Raw genomic sequence first — 24,918 nt, 5'->3', positions numbered from 1 at the left:
TTTAAATCTTTATATTTAGATAATAAATCAATTTGTAAAATTGTTTGAATACGCCCAAATGTATTTTATCATATAATAAAATATAATGTTACGTATCCGTTTGGCATATTATAAAGTGGATACTATATTTTTGAATTCAGATTTTAGTCTGTTGGCTAATGCTTTCGTTATATCAATCGTCAAGAGACAACAAATAATTCGTTCCGCTCCAATTGTTTGGTAATAGTCCGACTGAAAGTCATATGGTTGTAGTACTTTGATCAATAAGATTGTATATTATGCTCTATAATTTTTATATTTCTTACATGCCATCATGACATTTCTTTATGTAACAATTTATTATCAAATATTTAAATCAAAAATAATTAGTTATTTTCAGTGAGTTATCTATACGTAGATAGCTAAAGCACGAGATGATTGTTAGGACATTTTTTTACAAGCACATTTTAATTTGTGTATATTATTGATTGAATGATTATCGGATCATATCATCATAATTCTATCAAAACATACATATGTTACAATAAAATATTCTCTACTCATACTACATTTTATAGAAGTGTCTTTTATTTCCAAGTTATTGATGAATAACTTAGATAAATAAGTAAAATAGATAAATGTACGACTCTTTAAAAGTGCTTGCATATTATAGCTTGTATAGGTACGCATTGATAAAAAATAAAAGGATATCACTTATTTACGATGGAAAAATTATTTTTTTTTATTTTATCTATTTTATTTGTTTCAATTTTTTATAAGAACGAAGATATCGATTAGATGATAAACAAATTAAGTTGAAATCTAAAGCATATTTAATATAAATCAACTTTTTGAGTACTCTTCATTATTTCAGCTATACTCTGATTTGTGTATCAGGGATAATTAATGCTTAAGTATTATTCCTAAAGTAAGAAAATAGAATTGTCTTAGGGTTTCTAAATGTGATATTACGGCTTATCAAAACTATTGTCTATTATTAATACAGAGTTATAAAAATGATTTATAAATAACTCAAATATATTTAGTTAATAAATAATAAAATATTGTTTAAAAATAAGTATAAAAAATATATATTTGAGAAAAACTATCATTAATTTTAATAAATGATGCTATTTGTCCATGTTCATTATTATTTAAGTACTATTCTATTTTATTTATTTTTGTACTACACAATTATAATTATTTTCAATTTCATAAATTTAAAAAAATTGTTAACAGTAATTTGTATTAACTGAAAAACTCTTTCTCCTTAAAAGCTATCTTATAGACAGAGGTAATCAACTCATTTAAATTAATTTGTGTTTGTGTATCCTACCTAAGTTAGGTTGAATAAATTATTATTATTATTATTATTTTAAGAAATAGGTCAACGTGAGAAACGTCTCTGTACTAACCACAGGTGTATAGACTCCCGTATTATATTATGTTGCTATTATAGTGGATTAAGAGGCGTATTTACTAAACACTAATACTCAGAATAGCAGGTAGGTATATCTGTAAATATAATACATTTATAATTGTTTTGGATTCTGAGCGAAGTGATGAATGTATTGATTTGATCATGTGTATTTTTTTTTTAGAATGAGTATATAATAAGTTGTCGATAAAATGCTTTGGTTTTCATGAACGGAAATGGTTTTGGATATAAAATTGGATCTTATTTATATATTTTTTTGTAGTTAAAAGTTATAAAAATCACAAAATATTGAGAACTACTTTGTAGTTAAAAATTTATAAAAACTTTTCTTTTTGTACCTAAGTTTTAAAAATTGTTTAAAAGATTCTTTATAAGTAGTTCATACTGATACGATAAAATCTAAACAATTTTAAATACAATAAGTTGCAATTTGGACGAAATTAATTATTTTAACGATAAATAACGTTATGTTAATTATTTTATTATAATTTAAAAACATTATTTGTGTGAACTTAAACTTTTATGTATTTTATCTTATAATAAATTTTACTATACGCAATAATATTTTTGATTTATTTTAAAATATAATGTATTCATAGGTACTTTAAATATCTATTTTACCGTTTTATGGTATTTATTTACAAAAAGTTGTTATTAAATTTATTGTTAAATAAGTCGATATAATATAATATAAATATATATTATTATATAATAATTATAATACTTGTAATATAATAAATGCAATATTTTCGGGAAAAATTATATTAACCTACTATAACACTAAAAGTAAAATAATTGACTTTAATAGCTATATCAAACATCAATTGGTGATATATCCGCTCAAAATCGTTTTTTGTATATAATAATACATTATTAAATTCAAACACACCTATAATAGTGATCCATTCTACACTTATTGTACAGCAGAGCGATACTCACTTACCTACATTTTTTAAGCTTTATGTAGGTTTGGTGGGATGAATATTACAATTAAATGTTTAGTGAACACTACGAAAAATCTATGTAGCCCAAAACCGTCCAAAATAACTAAATCCACTAATTTATATGACTATTGAACCAAAGTGTAAATAAATGTGTATCTGTTTATTGTTACATTAACCGTAGTTCACGATGAATAATCAATGTATTTCAATGTTGACTCAGATGGTTGTGTTTTTATTTTCCATTTTGATCACATTATTTCGAAACAAAGTTTCTAGTACATCAAATACAGTCAAACCGCGGATATACATACATGTATAATGTATATAATATGTAGTAGGTACCTATATTGTATCTACCTACACTATAATATTATGAAGGAAATTATCGTTATTTTGTACAGTATTTTCATGGGTAGTTTTATAATTGTATCAAAGAACACAATAAGTATAATATTTGTGATTTTTTTTTCCTATAAATATAATTCAAATGTATATTTTTGGGTTATTATAATGTATGATGAGAAATTACGAATAAGGCTAAGTTTAAACAGCATAGTTACTATTCACTAAAATACAATGAAGTGTACATTATATATATATATATATATATTTTTTTTTATTATTATCGTTTACAATGCTCAAAATGTTGTGACACCAACATATTATGATGTGAATATATACTTATAGCAAACATCAAATTTGACGAATGCAGTAGGTAAGTAGGTACTCATATTTAATCGTCAACACTTTAGAACTGTATTTGAAAAACGAAAGTTCATATAATATTGTTTTCAGAAATAACTAAGGATATGACAGAGAGGGCCAAAATATAATATATGGGGTGATAAGCGAAGAAAAAAAAATAACAATAGAGAATAGAATACGCACAGCAAACGGGAAAAATTTTTGATCAGAATCTGAAAAAGATTATTTTTTAGGGGAAAATGTTCATCTCGGATAAATCAAACGAACAATAGTAACTGTTACGAAACAAGCACAGCGTTTCATATTTATATGTAAAAAGACATATACAAAACGCCATGCACTGCAGTAAGGCCACAATATAAAGCACGCAAAATAAAATGTTATTTTTGATCTCGTGTAAAAGAAAAAGTGGCTTAGTGTAATGAATGTAGTATCGTACACTATGTGTACAGTCTTATAGACGATATTGAGAATGCGACACGAGAAGATTTCGCAGATATAATATAACATTTTCATATTATGAAAAATGTATTCGCTTGACTGTAGTGTATATACAGCGTTGAGTGTAAAATACACTGCTTTGGAGTGCATCGTGAATAGGCGCGTTAGTCGTAGTTGGCGAGCGCGGTGATTGGGACTACCTAACCTGTAATTCTAATACTATTTTTTCTTTCCAAAACGCATTTTTCATCCATCAAGATCATTTTCTTTGACAATGCCATCTCCATTTCCTCAAAATACGATCGATTATTTATTATATTATATTATATAATAAACCATAGTCCATAGATAGCAGATTATTACCGAGTTACATGATTGAGTTGCTGTTTATTTCTTTAAAATTTATGTTTTTATCTTGGTAATTATGTAGAATATTAATTCTATAAAATACGAAAATTTATGAGTAGATTTTTCCATATTATCAGAAACTCGTCGCATGTTGTGTGTCGGTTAATTAATTTTACTAGAAATGTGAAAACCATATTATCACGAACCGCCCGGCGATCACGTCAGATTTTCTTTAATATATTGTCAATAGTCCGGAAATAATAGACTTGTTTCCTACCATCGATGTAAACCTCTGACCACGAAAATAAAAAAATGGCAAATAGTTTTCAGGAAAATAACAAGATGAACGTCTGTCGATGGTCGAACGCTGTGCATATAGCGCTTTTTTTGGTAATTCGGACAGGGCAATTCGTTAAGTGAAAAAAGCTCCTTAGTAGTATAAATGCCGAGCACTCGGTTCTGAGAAAACCGCCAAATAATCATTAAACGGTCGACGGTTGTCCGGTTGTACATTTTTTTTATTCGTACTATTATATCACTTCTCGTGAATAGGTGAGGTATAAATGCCTAAAAATGGCTCTGAATAATATTAATAATAATATTACGTTATAACGTTTTGTTGTATTATTTTGTGATTGACACTAAAAACGACGTGTTTCACTCACTGCGGACGGGAGGAGAACACTACTTCAATAAGGTAAAGTCACGCATTATATAATAACCAACATGACAAGCATGTGCAGTGTACACCTACTCCACGTCGAACGAGTCGGAGAATAATTGATAAATCGTCCTGAAAATGTCAATGCCGACTTCAAACACTCGGCGAGACAAGAAGTGGAGGTATGAAAAAAAAATACATATACACACAACGCGAAATCCGAATCCACCTGCTACCTCACGCCAACGCGTTATAGCTTCGATAAAATTGTTTACAAAGTTTTAGTCACTTCGAATTGTGTTAATCTAAAAGAAAAAAATACTTTTATGCGCGTATAAAGGCATATTTAATTGAAAAATGATTCGACTTTTTCCGGTGACTTTAGATGTTAACTTATGCTTAAGTTCAGAAAACTGATCCCACGTTTCAGGTGTACCCTGTGCGTACATTATTCTTCGAATTCAACTCAGAATGCTCGCTGTAGTAGACGGCTGCACTTAATAATATTATAATTAATATTGTGTACCAGTTGTATTATAGTATGATATCGTGTAAATTATGATGGTAATTTTCACGTGAAGCGTGTTTCACTGTAGTATTAATGGTATATAATAGGTATGAAAACCGTTTTTTTTTTTCACAATTTTTTTCTCTCTTCATATTAATCTCTTTTATCGACGTTACTGCATTCTAAAAGGGATACCGCGTGCATATAGAGCCCATAGCCGACGTACAGTTCAAATTGTAATTCTAGAACGCTACTCGAGTATAATAATTTATGTATTAGTTTTCCGTCGACCGCGTCTCAACCACGTGCGCTAGCGAAATGTAAATGGTCTAGACAGCATATATCCCCGGTAGACACATCCGTCTAAATTTATACACCCATTATAATATTGTGTACATCACAGCAATAATGATATACAATATTATCACATCAATAAATGTATATTTGTTCAAATTTTAAAATAGTTACGATGGGGACGGGTGCGACAATATTCGATTATAATATAATTGGTATTATAATAAAATATCGTTGGGTCACGATGTTCAGTCGCAGATATTATTTTTAGTTACACGCACTGTAGTACGCGGTCCGTGAGAATTTCTCCACTATCAATTATGGAAACTGTATTATTATGCATTGCGACCACTTAAAATGAGTAAATCTTCGTGGGACGTTTTGTATATATCATTATAATAGCATGTACGTAATGCGTATCTTGCGCGTCACAATGGTTTCTGGAAAACTAGTTATACAAATTATACATCAACGATGTTTTTAGTAGCGGTGGGTGTGTGCCGGTGTGGTGTTAAGTGTAACATTAACAAATAAGTTATTACGATCATTTGTTGGAAATTTTGCATTTTATTTTTTTAATTGATTAAAACGTTAAGACTAGGTATTCTAAATAATACATCAGATACATGATACAAACCAAACAACCAGAAACAATGATAATATAATAAACATAATAATGATTCGTGTGCTCGCTGACCGTGTACATCAGGTCACGTTAGAAATCCATGTTAAAATTTGAAATAATCATTAAAAAATCATTTTTGAGTATATCTAAATTAAGTTGACAAATAAAATAAAATTGATACAACGATACCATACATATTTCAATAACATTTAACATCATGCAATGTTATGGTAAGTATTACACTTCTTACCATAATTTTTAATAAAGATTTAATCAACGATAATAATCGATATAATTTTCCAATAAATGTATATTTATTTGTAATAATTAATTTGAATATTTTTAATGTCATAAATAATTTTGATAATAAATATTACATTTATGATACCAATAATTATTAAATTCAATAAGTTGATAATGTTTATACATAATAACTACTACTTAATCGTCACAAAGTTATTGTTAATTTATTCAAGTACTTCAAAATAATGCTAGATGGCTTGACTGTAACACGTTTTTGAAAACTAGACCGAAATATTTTACCTATAAGATCCCATGTTTTTCAAAAATGCACATGTTACGTGTAATCAAGTATGATATCCATACATATTTTACACTATTAATACTAGATATCTTGTTTTTTTGTCGGTTTATTTAAAGTTGTGGTTATCAACTTTTTTTTTATTCTATATCTTTTTTGTAAATTTTTAAAAAAACTTACGCCCCTCTTAAATCACAGTTTAAAAGACCTTGTTTTGTTTTAGTGATACAATATAACTAAATAATTATATATAACTAATGAATTGTTTCTTTTTTCTATCATTTTAAAAATAACATTTAAATCAAAAGTAATAAGAGTACGGCTCAGCTGGCATATAATAAACGTAAAGTTGTATCTTGATAGCAATATTTCAATGTATTATTTGGTTTATATTTGGATTTCATTATCATTTATCGGAGGCTGACAGATAACCGTACATTGGCGAATTAAACGTTACACCTATTAATATTATATTACCTGCAAAGAGGTTAATCATTATAAAATACTCGTAAAATTGGTATCGATGGGTGACCATCCGAAAATTAATTTATTGTTTTCAACTTTACTGATTGTAAAATGGCACGATATTAGTTTAACAATGCTCGTTATTTTAACATCACTATATTCCGCCCCGTGCAGTATTTATATTCCCTCTACCCGGATTGGGAACGACTGATTTAAAGCATGATTTTTGATAATATACGAGTACAACAAGTAATTATTTTCTGCTAATTCGGGATACCATCAAAAAAAAAAAAAAAATATTTGGCAACTTTTGTATTTTATTTGTTTGTCCGGTTAACAGTACGGTCCCTTTGAATGCCAATTAACTTTAATATAACTGAAATTTAAATTAATTTAATCAGTTTTAAAATTACGTTTTTTTAAATTAATTTATACAATTCGCAATACTAACTATTGATTTTACAATTTATTAACGTGCTTAAAATTAAAACGGTATCTAAACCGTAAAATAATACAAATGCACAATATGTATGTATTATGGTACTTATAACATTTATTACAATTCGGATGTGATTTTAGAAAGTAAAAACAAATTCATACGTTATGAAAACAAAACAACGTAACATTATTATAATTATCATTTATCAAATTTATTTATTTGAATACACATATGGGTAAGTAATCGTTATAGTATAAAATATATTTTGTAAAATATAAAAAGTTTCAAAGGCAACACGTTCTTAATAATTTTATACTACTGTTCATAAATTATTATTCATTTATAAAAACATTGGCTACAAAAGAAAAGACAGATCTCGCATTGGCGCATTAAACATCTTTCAGTAGAACTCTGTTAGATGTGTATATTTATTTCTATAAATATGGTTGAACTGTTTAACGTCAGAATCATCAAATAATATATAAGTATTTACTTAAATAAAAGCTGAAAACATTTTAAATAGTCAATAAAATTTATTTGAAACATCCCTTTGAAACGATGAATAAATTAATATCATCATTTTTAGTGCAGTTACAGTACGCGTAAAATTTCGTATTATACTATTTAAGTACGAACGTAAATCGCTACGAAAACAAGTCAAAATAACTTAAGGACGGATGAAAGAGCAAAACCAAAGAGAGAATATCTAAGAATGGTGTTCACAAAGACGTATAATAACAAATGATGATAAAACGCTGAAACAGTTGAGTCTTAAAGTTGGGTAGTATACAATTAGGCATATTATATAATAATATAATTGTCTTTCAAAAAAGCAAAGTATGAATACTAAAAAAAAAACCATGAATTCTTTGAATCAAAATATAACATTGTTATATTTTATATACATAGAGACTACAGAGTGCAACAAATGTAACTAACCAACTATGTAATAATTTGTATTTTATAACCTACATTATTTTGTAATTTAATTGTTAAAATAATCATTGATAATTATATTTATTTTAAATTAAAATTAGATAAACAAAATGTATCAATTACATTGTTAGTAAATTAAATTTTTCAGTTATTTTCGTTACTTCTTGTTTATTATACTATGATCTTGGTGATATTGTTACGTTAGAACTATATTGATCATGCAAATCGTCTTTTAAATTTATTTTATTTTGATTATGTATTGATTTTTTTCTTAAAGAATTTCAGATCAGATTCTATGAAAAATAATTGATGTTTGTTTGAGGATATCGATCTAATTGAAATGCCCCAAACTTTTTCCGACGTTTGTTTTTGTTTTAACAGTCCAACTCAATTTCACGTTTATTGGTATAAAAATATATATATATATTATTAAACATTATATGACCTACACGAGTCTATATATTACTAAGCGAACTTGGAATCCAAGAACTTTATATAACGCGAATCAAATCTATATGTATGGTACGCTATTGCTAATGTCTTCTCATAAACAAACACCCTTAATAGTTAATTACTTTTAATTATATTGTCCAACAGAATAAATAATTTAATTTTGCAATTTCATTTAATGTTCTCGAGATGCACTATTTTATTACTCCTAATCAAATGATATAAAGTTTATATTTTGTTTCCATATGTTTTCACTTGTGTACTCGCGCCAGACAAACTAAACTATGTAGAAATAAATTTAACCAAACGCACCACCTCACCTGCAATAACTACACTTGTGTCTATATCAATGTACAATTAATCCGTAATCTCGTATCTCCATTTACTATCCTTTTAATTTGTGGTACATGACCATAGTCCACTGAGTAAATACAACGTTTAAGTACAACAAATATAATTGCAAAGCTGTAGAATTATAGTTAGCAAACGCACTAACAATATTATTGTAACATCTGTGTATCTAAATCCGTAAGTGGTTAGTCGATTCAGGCTCAATTCTGCGGGGACTAAAATAGTGTCGTTTGATCCAATCAAAGTATCAAACACACAAATTCACGGGTTTTAATTAAAAATAGCCCGTTTTAATTGTACAAAAAGCTTTGCACGTGAAATAACCTGTACCCTTAACAACACCTGTAAATACTTAGCTCAATACAAAATCCTAAGCACGAAAACCCGCAACATATATCCCTCATTATCTCGTGAAACGATCATTTTAATCGAGTTAAAAATACCCAACGGAAAAATATTGGTGAACACCCGATAAATCAGTTTTGAAGAATTTACATCATGCATTATTATTACTTTTTTAATGTGATTAAATTGATATACTTCACAAAAAATGTTGAGACTATTTCATTCTCAATTTAGATTCATAGGAAAAAAACATAGGTACGTACTACCTATTAATCTTGATCACGATGAACATGATAATAGTTCCTAGATTTTACTAAAGTGATTTACGAGTCCATAAAATTTAGTTCAGATAAAACGACTTTATATTTTCTTATCGGATCTAGTACAGATCAAATCCAATTAACTTTATAGCTATACAATGATGTTATATATAGCATTATAGATGTAATTAATTTGCATATTGTATAATTCAAATTTTAGTGAGATAATAAATACAATTTGTAATTATAAAATAAATAAAATTCAAATGCTTTGAAAAAGTTTAAGAAGAAAAACCTATAAATATAATTTAATAAAAAGTCATTCTTTTTAGAAAAAAATAAAAAAAATGTTTGGAATTTTAATCACTAGAGCGCGGATCAATGACGTGTGACTAATTTACGTTATATATGATGTAATATTCAAATCTTTTTACATATTTTCTATTGCTTGTGCAATATTATTATTACACACACACACATATATATATATATATATATATATATAGTACAAAATGAAATCGTTCAGTTAAAATGTTAAGACTTTGTCACCGAAATGGTTTACACAAGTTAAAAGTTCCAGAAAAATACTTATATTGTGTGTTCTACAACGTTCGTCAAGGTTTCGATTTTCTTAAATTTAACACTGAATTTCGATTGACATACCGCACACCAGAACGGATCACACGTATATTTTTACTGTCCTTTACAATTTATTCAGGCGCGGTCATAATTTATGGAAAACCCTATAATAACCTGATAATCTAATGTTTCAACGAAAACGGTATTTACTGGTACATAATGTATAGAACAAAAAAGATTGCCTTCCATAACTAACCACAATAAGGCGAGTTCAGGGTTTGTTTCAAATTTTCCACCACTCCAATTACAAGATTTTTTTCGGGAAATGGAGTTTCACGCGTTTGAGATTATTAAACGTCCAAGGTCGTATAATGCACTGTATGTAAACAACTTTTTATTGATGGGAATAATTTTTCAATATACCATTTTACAGGAATACATACGTCGCGAACACGGGAAAAGATACGACGCATTTCTTTGCGATATTCTTTTACTACACAGTCCATATTATGTTGAACGTAACGCGCATGGCATCTTACTTGGTCGTTACTTTTTGCTGACTAAAATATTACTTTTATAAAATCATAATAAGAAACCTGATATCTACTTTTACCAGCTCAAGATTGAAAACCATACCACGGCACAATAATGGCCTCATTATATTTCGTATTATACACTTTTTGAACGAGCCGAGTAAACTAATAACCTTGTCTTGCCGGAACAATTATTATTGAACTCTCATTTTTAACAACGAATAATGATATTATTTATTGTCACATACTATGATTAAGTTGCAGATATCTACATAATATTTAATTAAAAATTACACGGTGTACAATTAACTAGGAATTAATAATAATAATAATAATAATTGTGTTAAGTTTTCTTCATTGAATAGAGTCGTGTAGGCTCTATTGGATATTGACCACGCAAAATGAAAACTACCTGTTATACACAATCACACAATCAACAAACAAAATGTATATGCAGTAGAACTCCGATTATCCGGACTAATTAATGTCAAGGGTGTTCCGGATAAGCAAATATCCGGATGATTGACGTATGATATATTAAAAGTTATAAAATTGTATGAATATATTGTATGTATGTATTTATTATTAACATATATGTAATATAATTTAAAATTATAAACAATGTATAAGCTTAACCATAAACAAATAGTTTTATTTTATATTTAACTAAAACAAAATAAGCCTTAATTAAAATATGTGACATATTTTAAAACCAAAAAAAAAAGCTTTTTTTTCTCGTCCGGATGATTGGCGTTTGGATAATCGGAATTCTACTGTAATAGATATACAATATATGATAAGATTGCGTGAGTTTTTAGTAGGATACTTATGTATATGCCATGTAAGTGAATAATACCACAAGTGCACATTCCATGACTATATTGACCACACACGTGTGCGTGTAGTATACTCAAACCGATGAGCAACCAATTTTTAATGGAATAGACACGAGATTGTTCGTGATCGGTTCCGTTTTACATGGCTTTTATACGATTTCGAATTGGTCCGGAGACAGAGACTTTATACCGCATCACATAAACGTATCGTTTAGACCTATTAATCAGTTTCAGACAAGCCCATCACGTGTATAAGAGAATCCATCTAACCGTAAATCATTTGGCCATTGCACCGTACGTCTGTGTACAGTTTAGCTATCTTTCTAACCTAGATCAATCCACTTAAAAGGTATACTAAAAAAGTTTCAGCGTAAATGTTGACTAAAAAATCTCTTTATGTTCTTTAAGACAATAAATGATCCTGGCCATCGTGGTTATTTTTTTCAATAAAAGCTAAGACATGGCATTGAAATATTTACTGGAAAATCTGAATGTGTCCATGAATAATAATCGCCTTACATATTCGGTCACGAGATACGTGACAAGTTCGTATCGTACACAGTCGTAATCATTGACGGGGAAGTCCATGCCTACATTGTTTTATTTATAAATATTTATTCAAAGATTAAATGTTTTTTTTTTAACATATGTACTATTATATAATTAATAACACGTGCTCAATTATCAATTTTTATATTGTAATCTTAAAATAAGATTTAAGTGATTACGCATAGGGGTGGTTTGATTTTAACGTGTCCATTGCTTCTTCTTATAGGAAGAAAGCATACGTTAATAATATGTATTAATAATCAATTTTACCTAAAGTTGTTAGTAGATAATGTATTTACCCATAAATAAAACAGCGACAGTATTTATGTAGGTACAGAAGAAGAACAGCTTGGTAGACACATGTTACAGATAGGTAGAATAAACCTATTAAACGCTTAAACATGCAAACATATTGTATTATAGGATGTCTTACATATTACTTTTTTATATCAGTTATTTTAACGATTTAAATCTTATAGGCTGACCCGATATATACATGTAATGATCAAAATAAAATAAAGTTAATAATAATGACTATAGAAATAAATCTTTAAATAACACATGTTAATATATCATTTACAAATATTATTTTAAGCCATTGTTTAATATTCTATAAGAATTGAATGATAATTTCTTAAGATATTCGTTTAGAACAATAAAATTTTCACAAAATTAAAAATTTTAATTTACTGTAGGTAATTTTAACGATTTGTGTTATAGTTTCAGTTTTATATAATGTTATAATGTTAATGGTTAATATCACATAATATTTATATTTTGATTAGGCGGAGTAAACAAAACATACACATGAATTGTCAATATGTAATTTTTCTTGAATATTAAGTCGTTTGATTTAATTTAATGCACTTAAAAGTTAAAATTTTCGTTTGCGCTCGCCCTTAATCATTATAAATAAATAAAATATCTAAAAATAATTGATATATTATTATAGTATACATTAATGACTTTAAAATTTCTAACAGGTGTATAAATTATATGTTATAGTACTGATAGAACACTTATATGTATAGATATATTCACTTCACACGCCATATATATATTATTATATATGCGTGTGTATCATAATATTATTGTTTGTTTATTTCACATGTTAAATATATTGTAATATTGAATAAAGTCATATTTTAAAAATATTATTAAAAAGGTACTTAATTTATAGTTTTTGACTGTAAAAATTAATTTATGACAACCTTATATAATGTTATACAGTTTGTTGAAAGATCTAATCAGTTACAACTCGTTAAAATGAATGTCCAAGAATTGGAACATTAATATTCAATTTAAGATAAGTGATGACATAATTAAATGTCTAATGATTAAAATATCTTCCGTTTTATAATACTGTGTAATATTGATATTTTATTAGTGTCCTGTTATCAAATTTAAGCTTAAAACTTTTTAACATAGCTTGTTGTTTTATTAAATACGTTGGTATTATACGAATTGCAATATATAGTTATATTCTGAAAAGATATTACAGTCAAAAATTAGTTTTAAAATCCATTTTATTGTGAAAATAGTTTAGGAACATTATATTTATTAAAACAAAATGCTGTAGTTGTAGGGTCGCAATGAAAAGAAAAAATTAATTAAAAAAAAAAAAAACTATTGTATGGTATTTTTTTTTACAAATTACTAGTTAATGGCCATATTGTGTTTTAGCTTTGATAAAATAACTATTATTTGATTAAAAATTCCTATGAAATATGTAATATTATGTATAGGAGGGCACTAGAGTTTCGCTCACCTAGATATAGGCCACGGGCAAAATGTGGTGAATTTATGATTTATGACTTAAAATATGGAAACGACAATATATATTATTCATATTATTCAGAGCTCCATTTGCTCAAATGTGGTCAAGACTTGTGATCAAAACTGGCGTGCTTACCGTAATATTTATTTGACGTATTTTTGCTTTTTTTCTCAAACAGCATTGTGGAAAATGACTTCTCCGAAGTACTATCTGTGCAAAATGTTTTGTAATCTGTATAAAAGGCAACATGGAACTTTTGGAACATTATTCTTCTACACATAGGTGTGTTTACGTATTAAAAACATACACATATACACATACAAACACGCCAATTTAGCCTCCTTGGTTTACTGTGATCATAAAATGTACCCACCACATATAATATATATTTTATAGCAAGTAGGAAAATATAATTTCTAAAATAAATATTATGTTATATCTAAAATATAGCACTATAACATAACATGAATTAATGATATTAAGTAAAAATTAATTGTAACTCGTGAATCCATAAAATTATAATATGAAATGCAAATAACTAAACTTAATCAAAATATTGATTATCATTCAGACTTGATAAATTTATAAATTTTGATTTCACATATCGAACGTGATATCTAGATTTGTATTATGATTATTTTTTTTAAATTAAGTTTATATTGGTTTATATACAACTAATGTCCATTCAAAATTAAGAAACGTACACATAATATAAGATTAATAAATAAACAAATTAAACAGTTGTATGAAACTATATTTAACAAATTATTTAAGTAAATGGTTTAAGTCAATTATAGAAATAGATTTGAAAATTGGGATACTGCAGCATTATCTGATTGTATTTTATTTTCGGTCCAATGTTAAACGTTGTTAAAATCAAAAATATTATATTTTATTATCTTGAAGTGTCATAACTTAGATTAGTTTTGACTAAATTAATGATGTTAAATAACAACCATCTCAATATTTTATTATAAATCACAAAAAAATATTTTACAAGAATCCACTAGAATTAAACATTGGTATTGTTTTTATTAAATAATAACGCAAACAACCTAACGGACGTGTCAGTATCATCATGTTATGTGTCAATATCAGATTTTATACTTTTGGTTATAAAAACCAACTGTGACGCTCGTCAGGTCACAGCAAATTAATGTTTATAACCTAATCATTTGTTTTCACACATCGATGGCGCCCGCCGATTTGAAAGGCGAAAAAAATAAAAACGATTAATCATTTTTGGACCTAATCGTGCGAGAGTAACTTTTTTTCACAAATTTAAGTTAGGATTTTTTTTTTTATCAGTACGACTGTGTCTTTAATTCAATTATTTACACGTTTTCTAGAATGATAGGATTTTTGTGTGATCAAAATGTTTTAGAAGTTAAATTCAACAGAGAAAGTGCAGGATAGGTACCGAAATTGCTGTTTTTAATTTAATTTACAGCTAGGGCCTATATTATTTGTATTGTAAATAATATTATAAAGTAAAACTTTTCATTGTATATATCAAATTATTATAATTTATAAGTTCATAAAATAACTTTTAGCAGTCATATACCTGTATGTGTATACGTGTGTCTTTTTCTTAATGCGGTCATCTATATTTGTTATATGATATACTTTTTTCTATAAACATCATCCGAAAGCTTAGACGTATACGATCTGAACGAGTTATCTTGTTTATTTTTATTTTAGGTAGACGAAGATCAAAAAATGTTTTTATTATCATTGTTATATTCACAGATAGTAATTATATTTTATGAATGTATTTAATTTAATATACAAGCGTAAGCGGTATGAATAAATTTAAGTATTTCATTAGGTACTGAAAATATTATAATATTATAATATGCGCTTGAGTAAATGGTTAAGACTATTCATAAAACAAAGACAATGAAATACTGAATTACCAAGCTTGTTTTCCAAATCATGTAGTCTTGCGTATACAAATATTCAGACTCGTAAACCATGTTATTTGAAAGACGAAATGTGCACGATGAAATTACAGTAATTATTTACTGCAAACTTTTAACAAACGTGGTTTATATTATAAAATTAAAATTTTTTAAGAAATATCATTCAAATTGAATGGAAATAGTTATGAAAATAAATGCTATCAACTTTAATCAAAATATTTATTCCTAAAAATGCACATGTTTTAAATATAAATGGAGTAGGTATCAGTACTAATCTTGTCACGCACATTATTTATTTTTTACAATCACAAAAAGTAACTATTTATTTAAAAATCAAAATTGTATTTTTATCTTACATGTTGATTTACCAACAAACAAAAAAAATATGTTCAAGCCACAAAGTAAGAAAACAAAACACACTTGTGTTAATAATATTTGAAAGATCAAAGTTTTAGATTTAAAAATTCTGTGTCTGATTGATTGCGATCTCTCGTAATATAAATCGCTTCTATGAATAATATTTGCCGTGACCAGTTATTATGAATTATAAACGACACCGCAACGCTCTACGTTGACAGCATATGATTAATATATTTCAAAAATTTTATACGAAATGATAGGTTGAGATGGTTGCTACGTGACTGGCCGGTTTTTCAAATATCCAACCTTAAATGGAATACATCATATAATATGTAATACTAATACTTAATGTACATTATCTATACTATTATACTCATTGCGGTAATACTGTAATTTAAATGAATACCAAAATTCCACATTTGTCAATTAGTTTGAATTTTTAATAAAAGACCCGAATCACTAAATTATTAATATTTATAATACTTTTGACGGACTTAATGTTTGGTATTCATTTTATACGTATAATAATTATATTATATATATATATATATATTATATCGTTACTCGGTGTTTAACATGCTGTTTTAATTACACAATTTACTACATTGTTATATTATAAATTATTATTTATATTGTAATATTTTCACACCGTATTTAACATTTATGGTGTTAATTTTAACGCTGAAAAAACCCCTAATATTTTATCATAAGTTAACGCACCTATTCATTATTTTTAAAAAGCCATTTCGGAGTCAACAAAATTATATTACGTGTAATATATTTTATCAAAATAGACATGTCTACCTTAAAATCATGTTTCTGATATCAAGTAGGAACCCAAAGAATATTAGGCAAGTTTTACTACGTTCTACTGTAAATATTAAATCGTGGGAAGTGAATACGTATTCATTAGGGTTTAATATGCACCTACAATCTAACATGCAATAGTGTGGGCCACTATAATCAAGTCTAGTGAATATAACATAACGCCGGAACAAAATATAGTAATTATTATATCTCGGCGCGGGTTCTAGCAATCATAATTTAAACATGGGTGCCTTGGGTTGTTTGAAACGGTTTCAACAGGGTTGAAATGTGATGATATCGGTTGTTAGACACATCGTGTAATATTAAAATCTCGATAACGCAATAATAATTGTCTTTATAACAATGTATATTTTAACAACTAGGAACAACTATTACTATTATAGGTGGCACATAAAACGGATTTGTTGTAACACTCAACGACAAACGATAACGAAGAGTCACGGTACAATCGTCTATATTATGTATCTGTAGGTTGTGTACACATATGACATACTTCAATCGCGACAATTGTTGTACATGCATATTTTATGAGTGGTATAACGAAAACATTTTCGTCAAACAGCCATTGTCACATTAAATTATAATTATGAGCAGCAGTAATTATTCAGGTAAGTTTCGTATGTAGTATCTGTCTACACTTATCACGCGTATGTGAACAATTATTATATAATTATTAATTATTTAAGACACTATCCTGAAAAAAATTCCCAAATAATATTGATTGAAAACCGTATAAAACAGTGTGCTTTAATGTACAATTGAATTAATGGAACTACGAAGAACCAAATTATGTTTACTGGGTGTGATATAAAATAAATTAGTATGCCTAGGATTGGCCGATGGGGCCCTAAAGCTTTTATATTTTAACAGTGCTCTTGCCCCTTTTATAGATTATTCAATAGTTAAGCATAAACTAAGCATTGGTATAGATAATATTTCATTGTGTTCAAACGAGATAATTTATATAGTAAATCGATATCAGCAATGGTTAGTCCTATATATTTAATTTAAAGGTTAATAAATTATCTCCTATGAATGTTTTAAGTTCTGTTGATCAAGCTTGATTTCCGATGGTTGCATTCCAAATAACCAAATTCTAGTTTAAACATACTCAAGCAAAAAAAAATCCAAGTGACGTATCTGTGGTTACGTTTTATAGAACTTAAGTTTCTAGAAGCTTTTTCAAAAACGGTTACTATGTTATTCTATATATTATATTGAATCTAGGAAAAAAAGCCCCTAATAACATGTATAGGAAAAAAAGCCCCGTATCAACTAAATACATTATTCATTATTTTATTATGATTTACATAATTAAATATAATCATTATATTTATCTGTGTATAATTATCATTTGTATATAATATAAAACTATTTTAAGGTAAATATTTAAAATAATTAAAAAATATAAAATAATTGTCATTTGTTATTTAGTAGCATTGTTTTCTAATATTGTGGCTAACTGCCATTAGAAAATATATTATACTAATCTGATTATTTTTATTAAAAAATTAATTATTTTAAATTTTTACCTTAAAATTATTTTATTTTATATACAAATGACAATTATACATATATATATATATATAAATGTAATTATATTTTATTATGTAAATCATAATAAAATAATAAATAATGTATTTAGTTGGTACGGGGCTTTTTTTTCCTATGATGGGGCTTTTTTCCCTGTACATGTTGTTAGGGGCTTTTTTTTCGAATACCATTATATTATGGTACTTAAGGATAAGTCAGACTATACAATTGTATCAACATTTTTATTTCTCATTAGCAACTCTTCTATCAAAATCGAATAGTTTATAACTGTTTATAATAAGTAAATGTTTACAAAGGAAACATATATAAATAGAAATAATCCATGCACTTGTCTATATAAAAATGTGATCCGTTATAATATGTGTGCATCATGATGAAAATCTGTAAAAGTATTGTTGTAATTTTAGGTAGTTTAAGTACATATTATATAGGTAAAGTATATACACCCGAATCGGTAAATGGTCGATGACCTATTATGAATAAAGTTAACATGGCCACTTCAACTATAGATTTCCTTGAATAGGTTTAAAGGGAAGAGAAACCAACAATTCGACGTTCGAACGGGCGAGAAGTGATAGAGTGAAGTGATTGATTTTTCATTCGGATTTCGTGTCATAACCAGCCGTATATACAATAATATAATATTATTATGTCGGATGCATTCAATATTATGCATGCCACTGCAATATACAATATTGCGATATAAAATTGTACAAATGTGTCGTATAGTTAGGCTACGCAAAATCGTTTATAGAGATGGTAGCTAGACATATTATATCGGCAAACGTTCAGCGAATGGATTAATTTGGCAAAAACGTGTCCGACTTACTTGGTGCATGTCGGTTGTTGGCTACCGAATTCATAATGTCGAATCGGACGGCAAGGCTGAGGTCCGGTTTCTCGGCGTTGGCTTTGGCCCGGCGACCAATTGACCGACCGGACAGCACGTCGTGCACCGCACTTCTGAGTTGCCTGCACCAAAAAATTATACACTGAAAAAATAAATAAATTAATATTCTTTCGCCGTAATTGCGCTGTTGTTATTTGTGTATTCTAATAATAATAAAAATGTCCAAGAGAGGTAGAGAAATAAAAAAATATACACAGCAAGACGCGAATATCATAATGTGGTATAATGATATAAATCTACAGTAGTAAAAACGGTTTTATTTTTTGTTTTTATCTTTTTCCAAGCGGCAATAAGTGAGAGATATATGATAGCATAATATTATATACTATATATAATATGCATAGCAAAATCTGCACCTATTTTAAATTGTTAAATTGTTCAAAGGGAGAAAGCATAACGACAATTTATTTATTTCAAAACTTCGGTCCAAACTTGAATTATTTGTATGAATATTAATTATTAACTACTATTACAACTTCATATAATGTTATATATTATAATATAATAATATATTACATAATATATGCATTTCCTATCTATAAATTATCTAATTTCATAAAAACATTACATATTGACAGCCAATAAGTGTATATAATGTTTAGGAGAGATTCGCATAGTTTTAATGTCTTCACAAAATTAGAGTTTCGAAGCATAGAGCAAGTAATGCAGAACCCCTAATATCGAAAAAAGAACAAAATGTCTTCCTCGTATTTTGCCGTAAATACGCTACTGCTGACATTTACAAGAAACTACTCTATAGTTACGTCGTCGGGAGGCCGTTAAGATAATAATAATAATTAATATGATAACAAAAACATGTAAGTTAATTCGTGTGACGTGCATAGCGTGCAGCATATATGTAACATAAGTACACATAGTATATGAATTCGCTCTCGACCCTTTAAAAACCCAGATGCACACACACGCAATTATATTTTATTGCATTGCGACGGTGCGGTCGCTCGAGGGTGTTGTTTTCCGTTAACTGTGGCTAACGATTCCGACGCGTTTGTAAATGTAAAAATATCAGCACGAAGCGAAAAAGAAAAAAAGGTTAGGAAACATCGAAAGTATACTGATTACTACAGGACAACGGGTGTTTTGGCTATGACCGACAACCCGGGACGTTGAGCAAAGCTGGAAATAAAAATAAAATTCTAGAACGTTTAATCGTTTTTCGGTTCGTCTATATTAAAATGATATATAACATATTATATGTTATGAAGGAACAAAAATTTCATACGGCGAACGATTATTTAATTCATATGCACCTATATAATATAGACGATACGCTATTTTAGGCGATTAATTAAAACTTTCCAGAAATGTCAAGCCCGCGGGTAATCGAATATTGGTTTCATTAAAATTACATTGAAATACAATATAATAATTAATACAAGCTACACGGTACTGTATTTAAATACCACGCTTTTTCGTTTAGTTATGTAAATTACATAATAAGTTGTTATGGATTTAATTTTTTAATTTTCACAGGAGACTTTCGTTATTTTTATTCAGACATTTGTGAATAAAGTTTCCTCTTCCTGGAACGGATAAGCAGCACGCGGTAAGCTTCAATGAAAAACAATCTTCATTTTAGCTTTTTTATCGTATATTGAGATTATCTATTAATAACTGTATTGTATTACGACTCAGCAGATATTGTACAACTCAAACGCGTCATCAAGACGACTATCTGCCCCTCTGATGGGAAAACGAACCCAAACATTAAATCATGATATACATTAAAATCAGTAAAAAAAACAATGTAACTACCTATATAATGCTTTTAAGTATTTTTAATTTTAATTTTAAACCAAAAGATATTTTTTATTGAATTTAAAAAGTTTAGTGTTTTCAAATTTTCAATTTTTTTACATTGATTTTTAGTCTAAAAAAATGCATTCTTGAATCTCTTTTAATTGTTGTCACCGTCCGTGATTTTGATTACTATGTCATAGTATGTAACCAGTTTATAAAATAACGGTATTGTATCAGTTAAAAATCAGTGTTAACACGTTACAAAAATTCAACTTATAAAAATCTTAACATTGAATTTTAAAAAGTAGCAGGATTTTAGTGTTAGATGTCCCAAAAACGTAAAATGCTTTAAAATTAACAAATAATCTTAAAATAAAAATTGTCGAAAAATTTTATTTTTGTTTAAAGATATATGAAATTTATAAGTTATAAGACGAACATTACGCAGCTATAGCTTTAAAAACCAATACTGTGTATCGAAATATCAGCTATTTAATGAACACCGTGCAATATGATTTATGTACCGTCGATGTACGTAACTATGAAAGTTACATACTACAGTTTTTATCTGATATGGCGTTTCGAAAATATTTCATCATAGAATACGTATGTCATAAAAAATTAAATACCGTCTGTATACATACATATATGATATGTGCGTGTAATGTGTATATAGAATAAAAAGGGTATGTTGTCTAAAAATTTTCAGTATTTTTGTACTGAAAGAATTCCGACCCAAAATTATTATTTTGTGTATACAGTTTTAACGTGACAGAATAATAAATAAAATATGATTGTCAACAGTACTACAAAATGTAATGTCGAATATTCATATAAGTTGTTCTTTAAAAATAACCCGCACTGCGGTGAACAGTGGCGTGACGTATGAAATTTGAAATAATAGCAATCGCCATACTATATATAATACACGCCACCCGTAGTGTATGGTAAAATGCGTTTATTTTTAGATATTTTTTTTTCATTGACTGTGGAGTACCTACGTATAATTATTATTATTCAATAGTTAAAAAATTGATTAAAATAAATTGGATTTAAGTGGAAGGGAAATCATAATTTTTTTGTACAACGTTTTATTATAGTGTTAAACGCGGACACCGCGATGTAATCGAATATGCAAACGAATTTCGTTAAATCACAATTATGTATACCTACGTATACATAATAGGATATTAGGATATTATAATACGCATATCAAAAGCATGCGTTGTAGATTTCGTCTCGTTGTCATCCCGATAACCACGTCCTGATTGTCGCTCTGGTTCATATTATGCATTACTTCGATAATATATTTCACGGTATATACAAATAAGTAAGTGGGGCACATATCGGAACAATTATTACAGTCATAAATAATGTATTTGAGTTTAGTCCAATGCGGTGGCAGGTGGACCACATGCGTCATTGTAGACGAGTTTGTTATATTATATATAAAGACTGACTTTAATATATTGTGTATGATTATTATATTATATTTCTAATCGGTCATTAAACTTTAGTTCTACATAGCGAACGACCGAATCACAATATCTGAAAAATCTTCTATAAGTATCTCGAGGTATGCGGTACATTAGCTTCTTGATAAATTATATTATATTTAGTAAACTATTGCTGTATAATGCATTTTACAGTTCAGAATATAGTTTCTTGTTATATTTATTGTATGGAAATGGTGAAAAATCAAATATCGAAGTTCTTTATCTATATAATATGGTATACGAAATCTTAAATTTTTCCGATCTTCAACAATAAAAGAAAATTCGAAACGAAGGATTTATGATTTTTGGCACGAACACGAATAGTACTACCCACTAGGTTTAGAGTTCTTTATTTATTTATCTATCTATCGAGTCGATGAACACTATTTTGGCTAGTAGTGATTAATCAATTTTTTATGGGTTCTATTATCGATTGTAAAATATAAACAGATGATTCCACGTTGGAACATTTAAGTTTACAATATAAATAAGTCTAATCATGGATATAAGTTTTCAGTTCTTAGAAAATTACGTAAAAATAATTCAATTTACGGTGAAATCGTTTTGAAAAAAAACATAGTACATTGATTCTCATCTCGATCTCATCTCTTCAGTCCTTAGAAAATGTACATAAAAATAATTCAATTTACGGTGAAATTGTTTTGAAAAAAAAAAAACATAGCACATTGATTCACATCTCGATCTAATATCGTAATATTCACGATTTATCCCATATTATTATTTTATCAAAACACGTTATTATTTATTTTATTTCAAAAACAAAAATAAGTATAGAAAACCTGTAAAAATTTTAAATACATTCATAATATGTAAGTTTAATGATAAATTAAAAAAAGAACTTAAACGTTTATTAAAAAATGACAAATATATTTTTAAATATCGGCCTAAAAAGTATTGTTACCATGCAAAATATTATGTTGAAGAAAACATAATATATATTGTGAGAAAATACAGTTTTACCTAAACTATATGGTCAAAATGGTTTTTAGAATTCGATGATTTATCATTGCTTTTATATGTGAACAATAATAACATATCGTTATGTTGTGATGAGCTGATATTAAAGTAAGACGAATCCTCAAAATCTTGTCTTTGTATTGTGTACAGCTTTTTGTTTATTTTATGAGTATTATTATAATCGTTATTATTATTAGAGCACAATGAAAAATTTATTCAACGGTATGTATTCAAAAAATATAACAATTTTCAAAATTATTTAAAAAAATAAAAATCTTTTATTCTAAAACTTAAAAATTATGATTTTGAATATAGTTTAATTATACTATTTCGAGACGTGGCTATAACAAATTTTAAATTTAACTTTGTGTGACTAATTTTATTAACTAAATAGTATTTACATACAATTAGTTATGTATTTTCATTATTATTCAAAGGATTGTTTCCTACTCTATTATAGTAAAAAGAAAAAACATTGAATAATAAAAGAAAAAACGAACAGTTGTAACGAAGAAGAGATAAATTTCACAATACTGAGTTTGCTCTTTAAAATTCAATGTAGGTACTTAACTACCACCGTACCTATTATAAACAATATAAAAACCGAGTTCATAAATATTTTTGTGAACATTTTTAGAAATTCCGTTGTAGAAGTATGTCTATTAAAATTATTACTTTAGTTTAAAGTCATCAGAATATATTATACTATTAATACAATTAATATAAAAAAAATAATATTTAAAAATAAATTCCTTCTGTTAAATTATCGACTTTGTATATTTTTCAGATAATATTGTATTGAAACTCAATGAGATATTTACTATTGCACCACTGCTCCACATTAACTGTATCTATCAACGATTTAAATTACCTCTTTTCTTCGGATTTTAAGCATAAATTTCTCATAAATATTTACACACATGTAAATAAGGTTCTTAACATTTTATGTGTACGACGTACGGTAATTGTTAAAACTATCAAATAACAAATTATTGTGTTAAAATGGAAATTTGTATCTCCTGTTATCCAATTATCCGTTTGTAGATTGCATTTTTATTCATCGCTTTAAGGTTAAAATAGTACTACTATACTATACTTGCCATAC

General features: G+C 27.3%; 1 protein-coding gene across 1 annotated transcript in view; it reads right to left on the bottom strand.

Moving 5' to 3' along the window:
* Positions 1-24,918, bottom strand: part of LOC113551573 (glutamate receptor ionotropic, NMDA 3A-like) — a 131,151-nt gene that overhangs the window by 24,754 nt on the left and 81,479 nt on the right. The window contains 1 exon segment of the mRNA XM_026953881.1: positions 19,498-19,640. Within this exon segment, the coding sequence (XP_026809682.1) occupies positions 19,498-19,640 (143 nt within the window).

This window comes from Rhopalosiphum maidis, chromosome 2, assembly GCF_003676215.2.
Source record: "Rhopalosiphum maidis isolate BTI-1 chromosome 2, ASM367621v3, whole genome shotgun sequence".
NCBI lineage: Eukaryota > Metazoa > Arthropoda > Insecta > Hemiptera > Aphididae > Rhopalosiphum > Rhopalosiphum maidis.
This window is presented reverse-complemented; position numbering and strand designations above follow the sequence as displayed.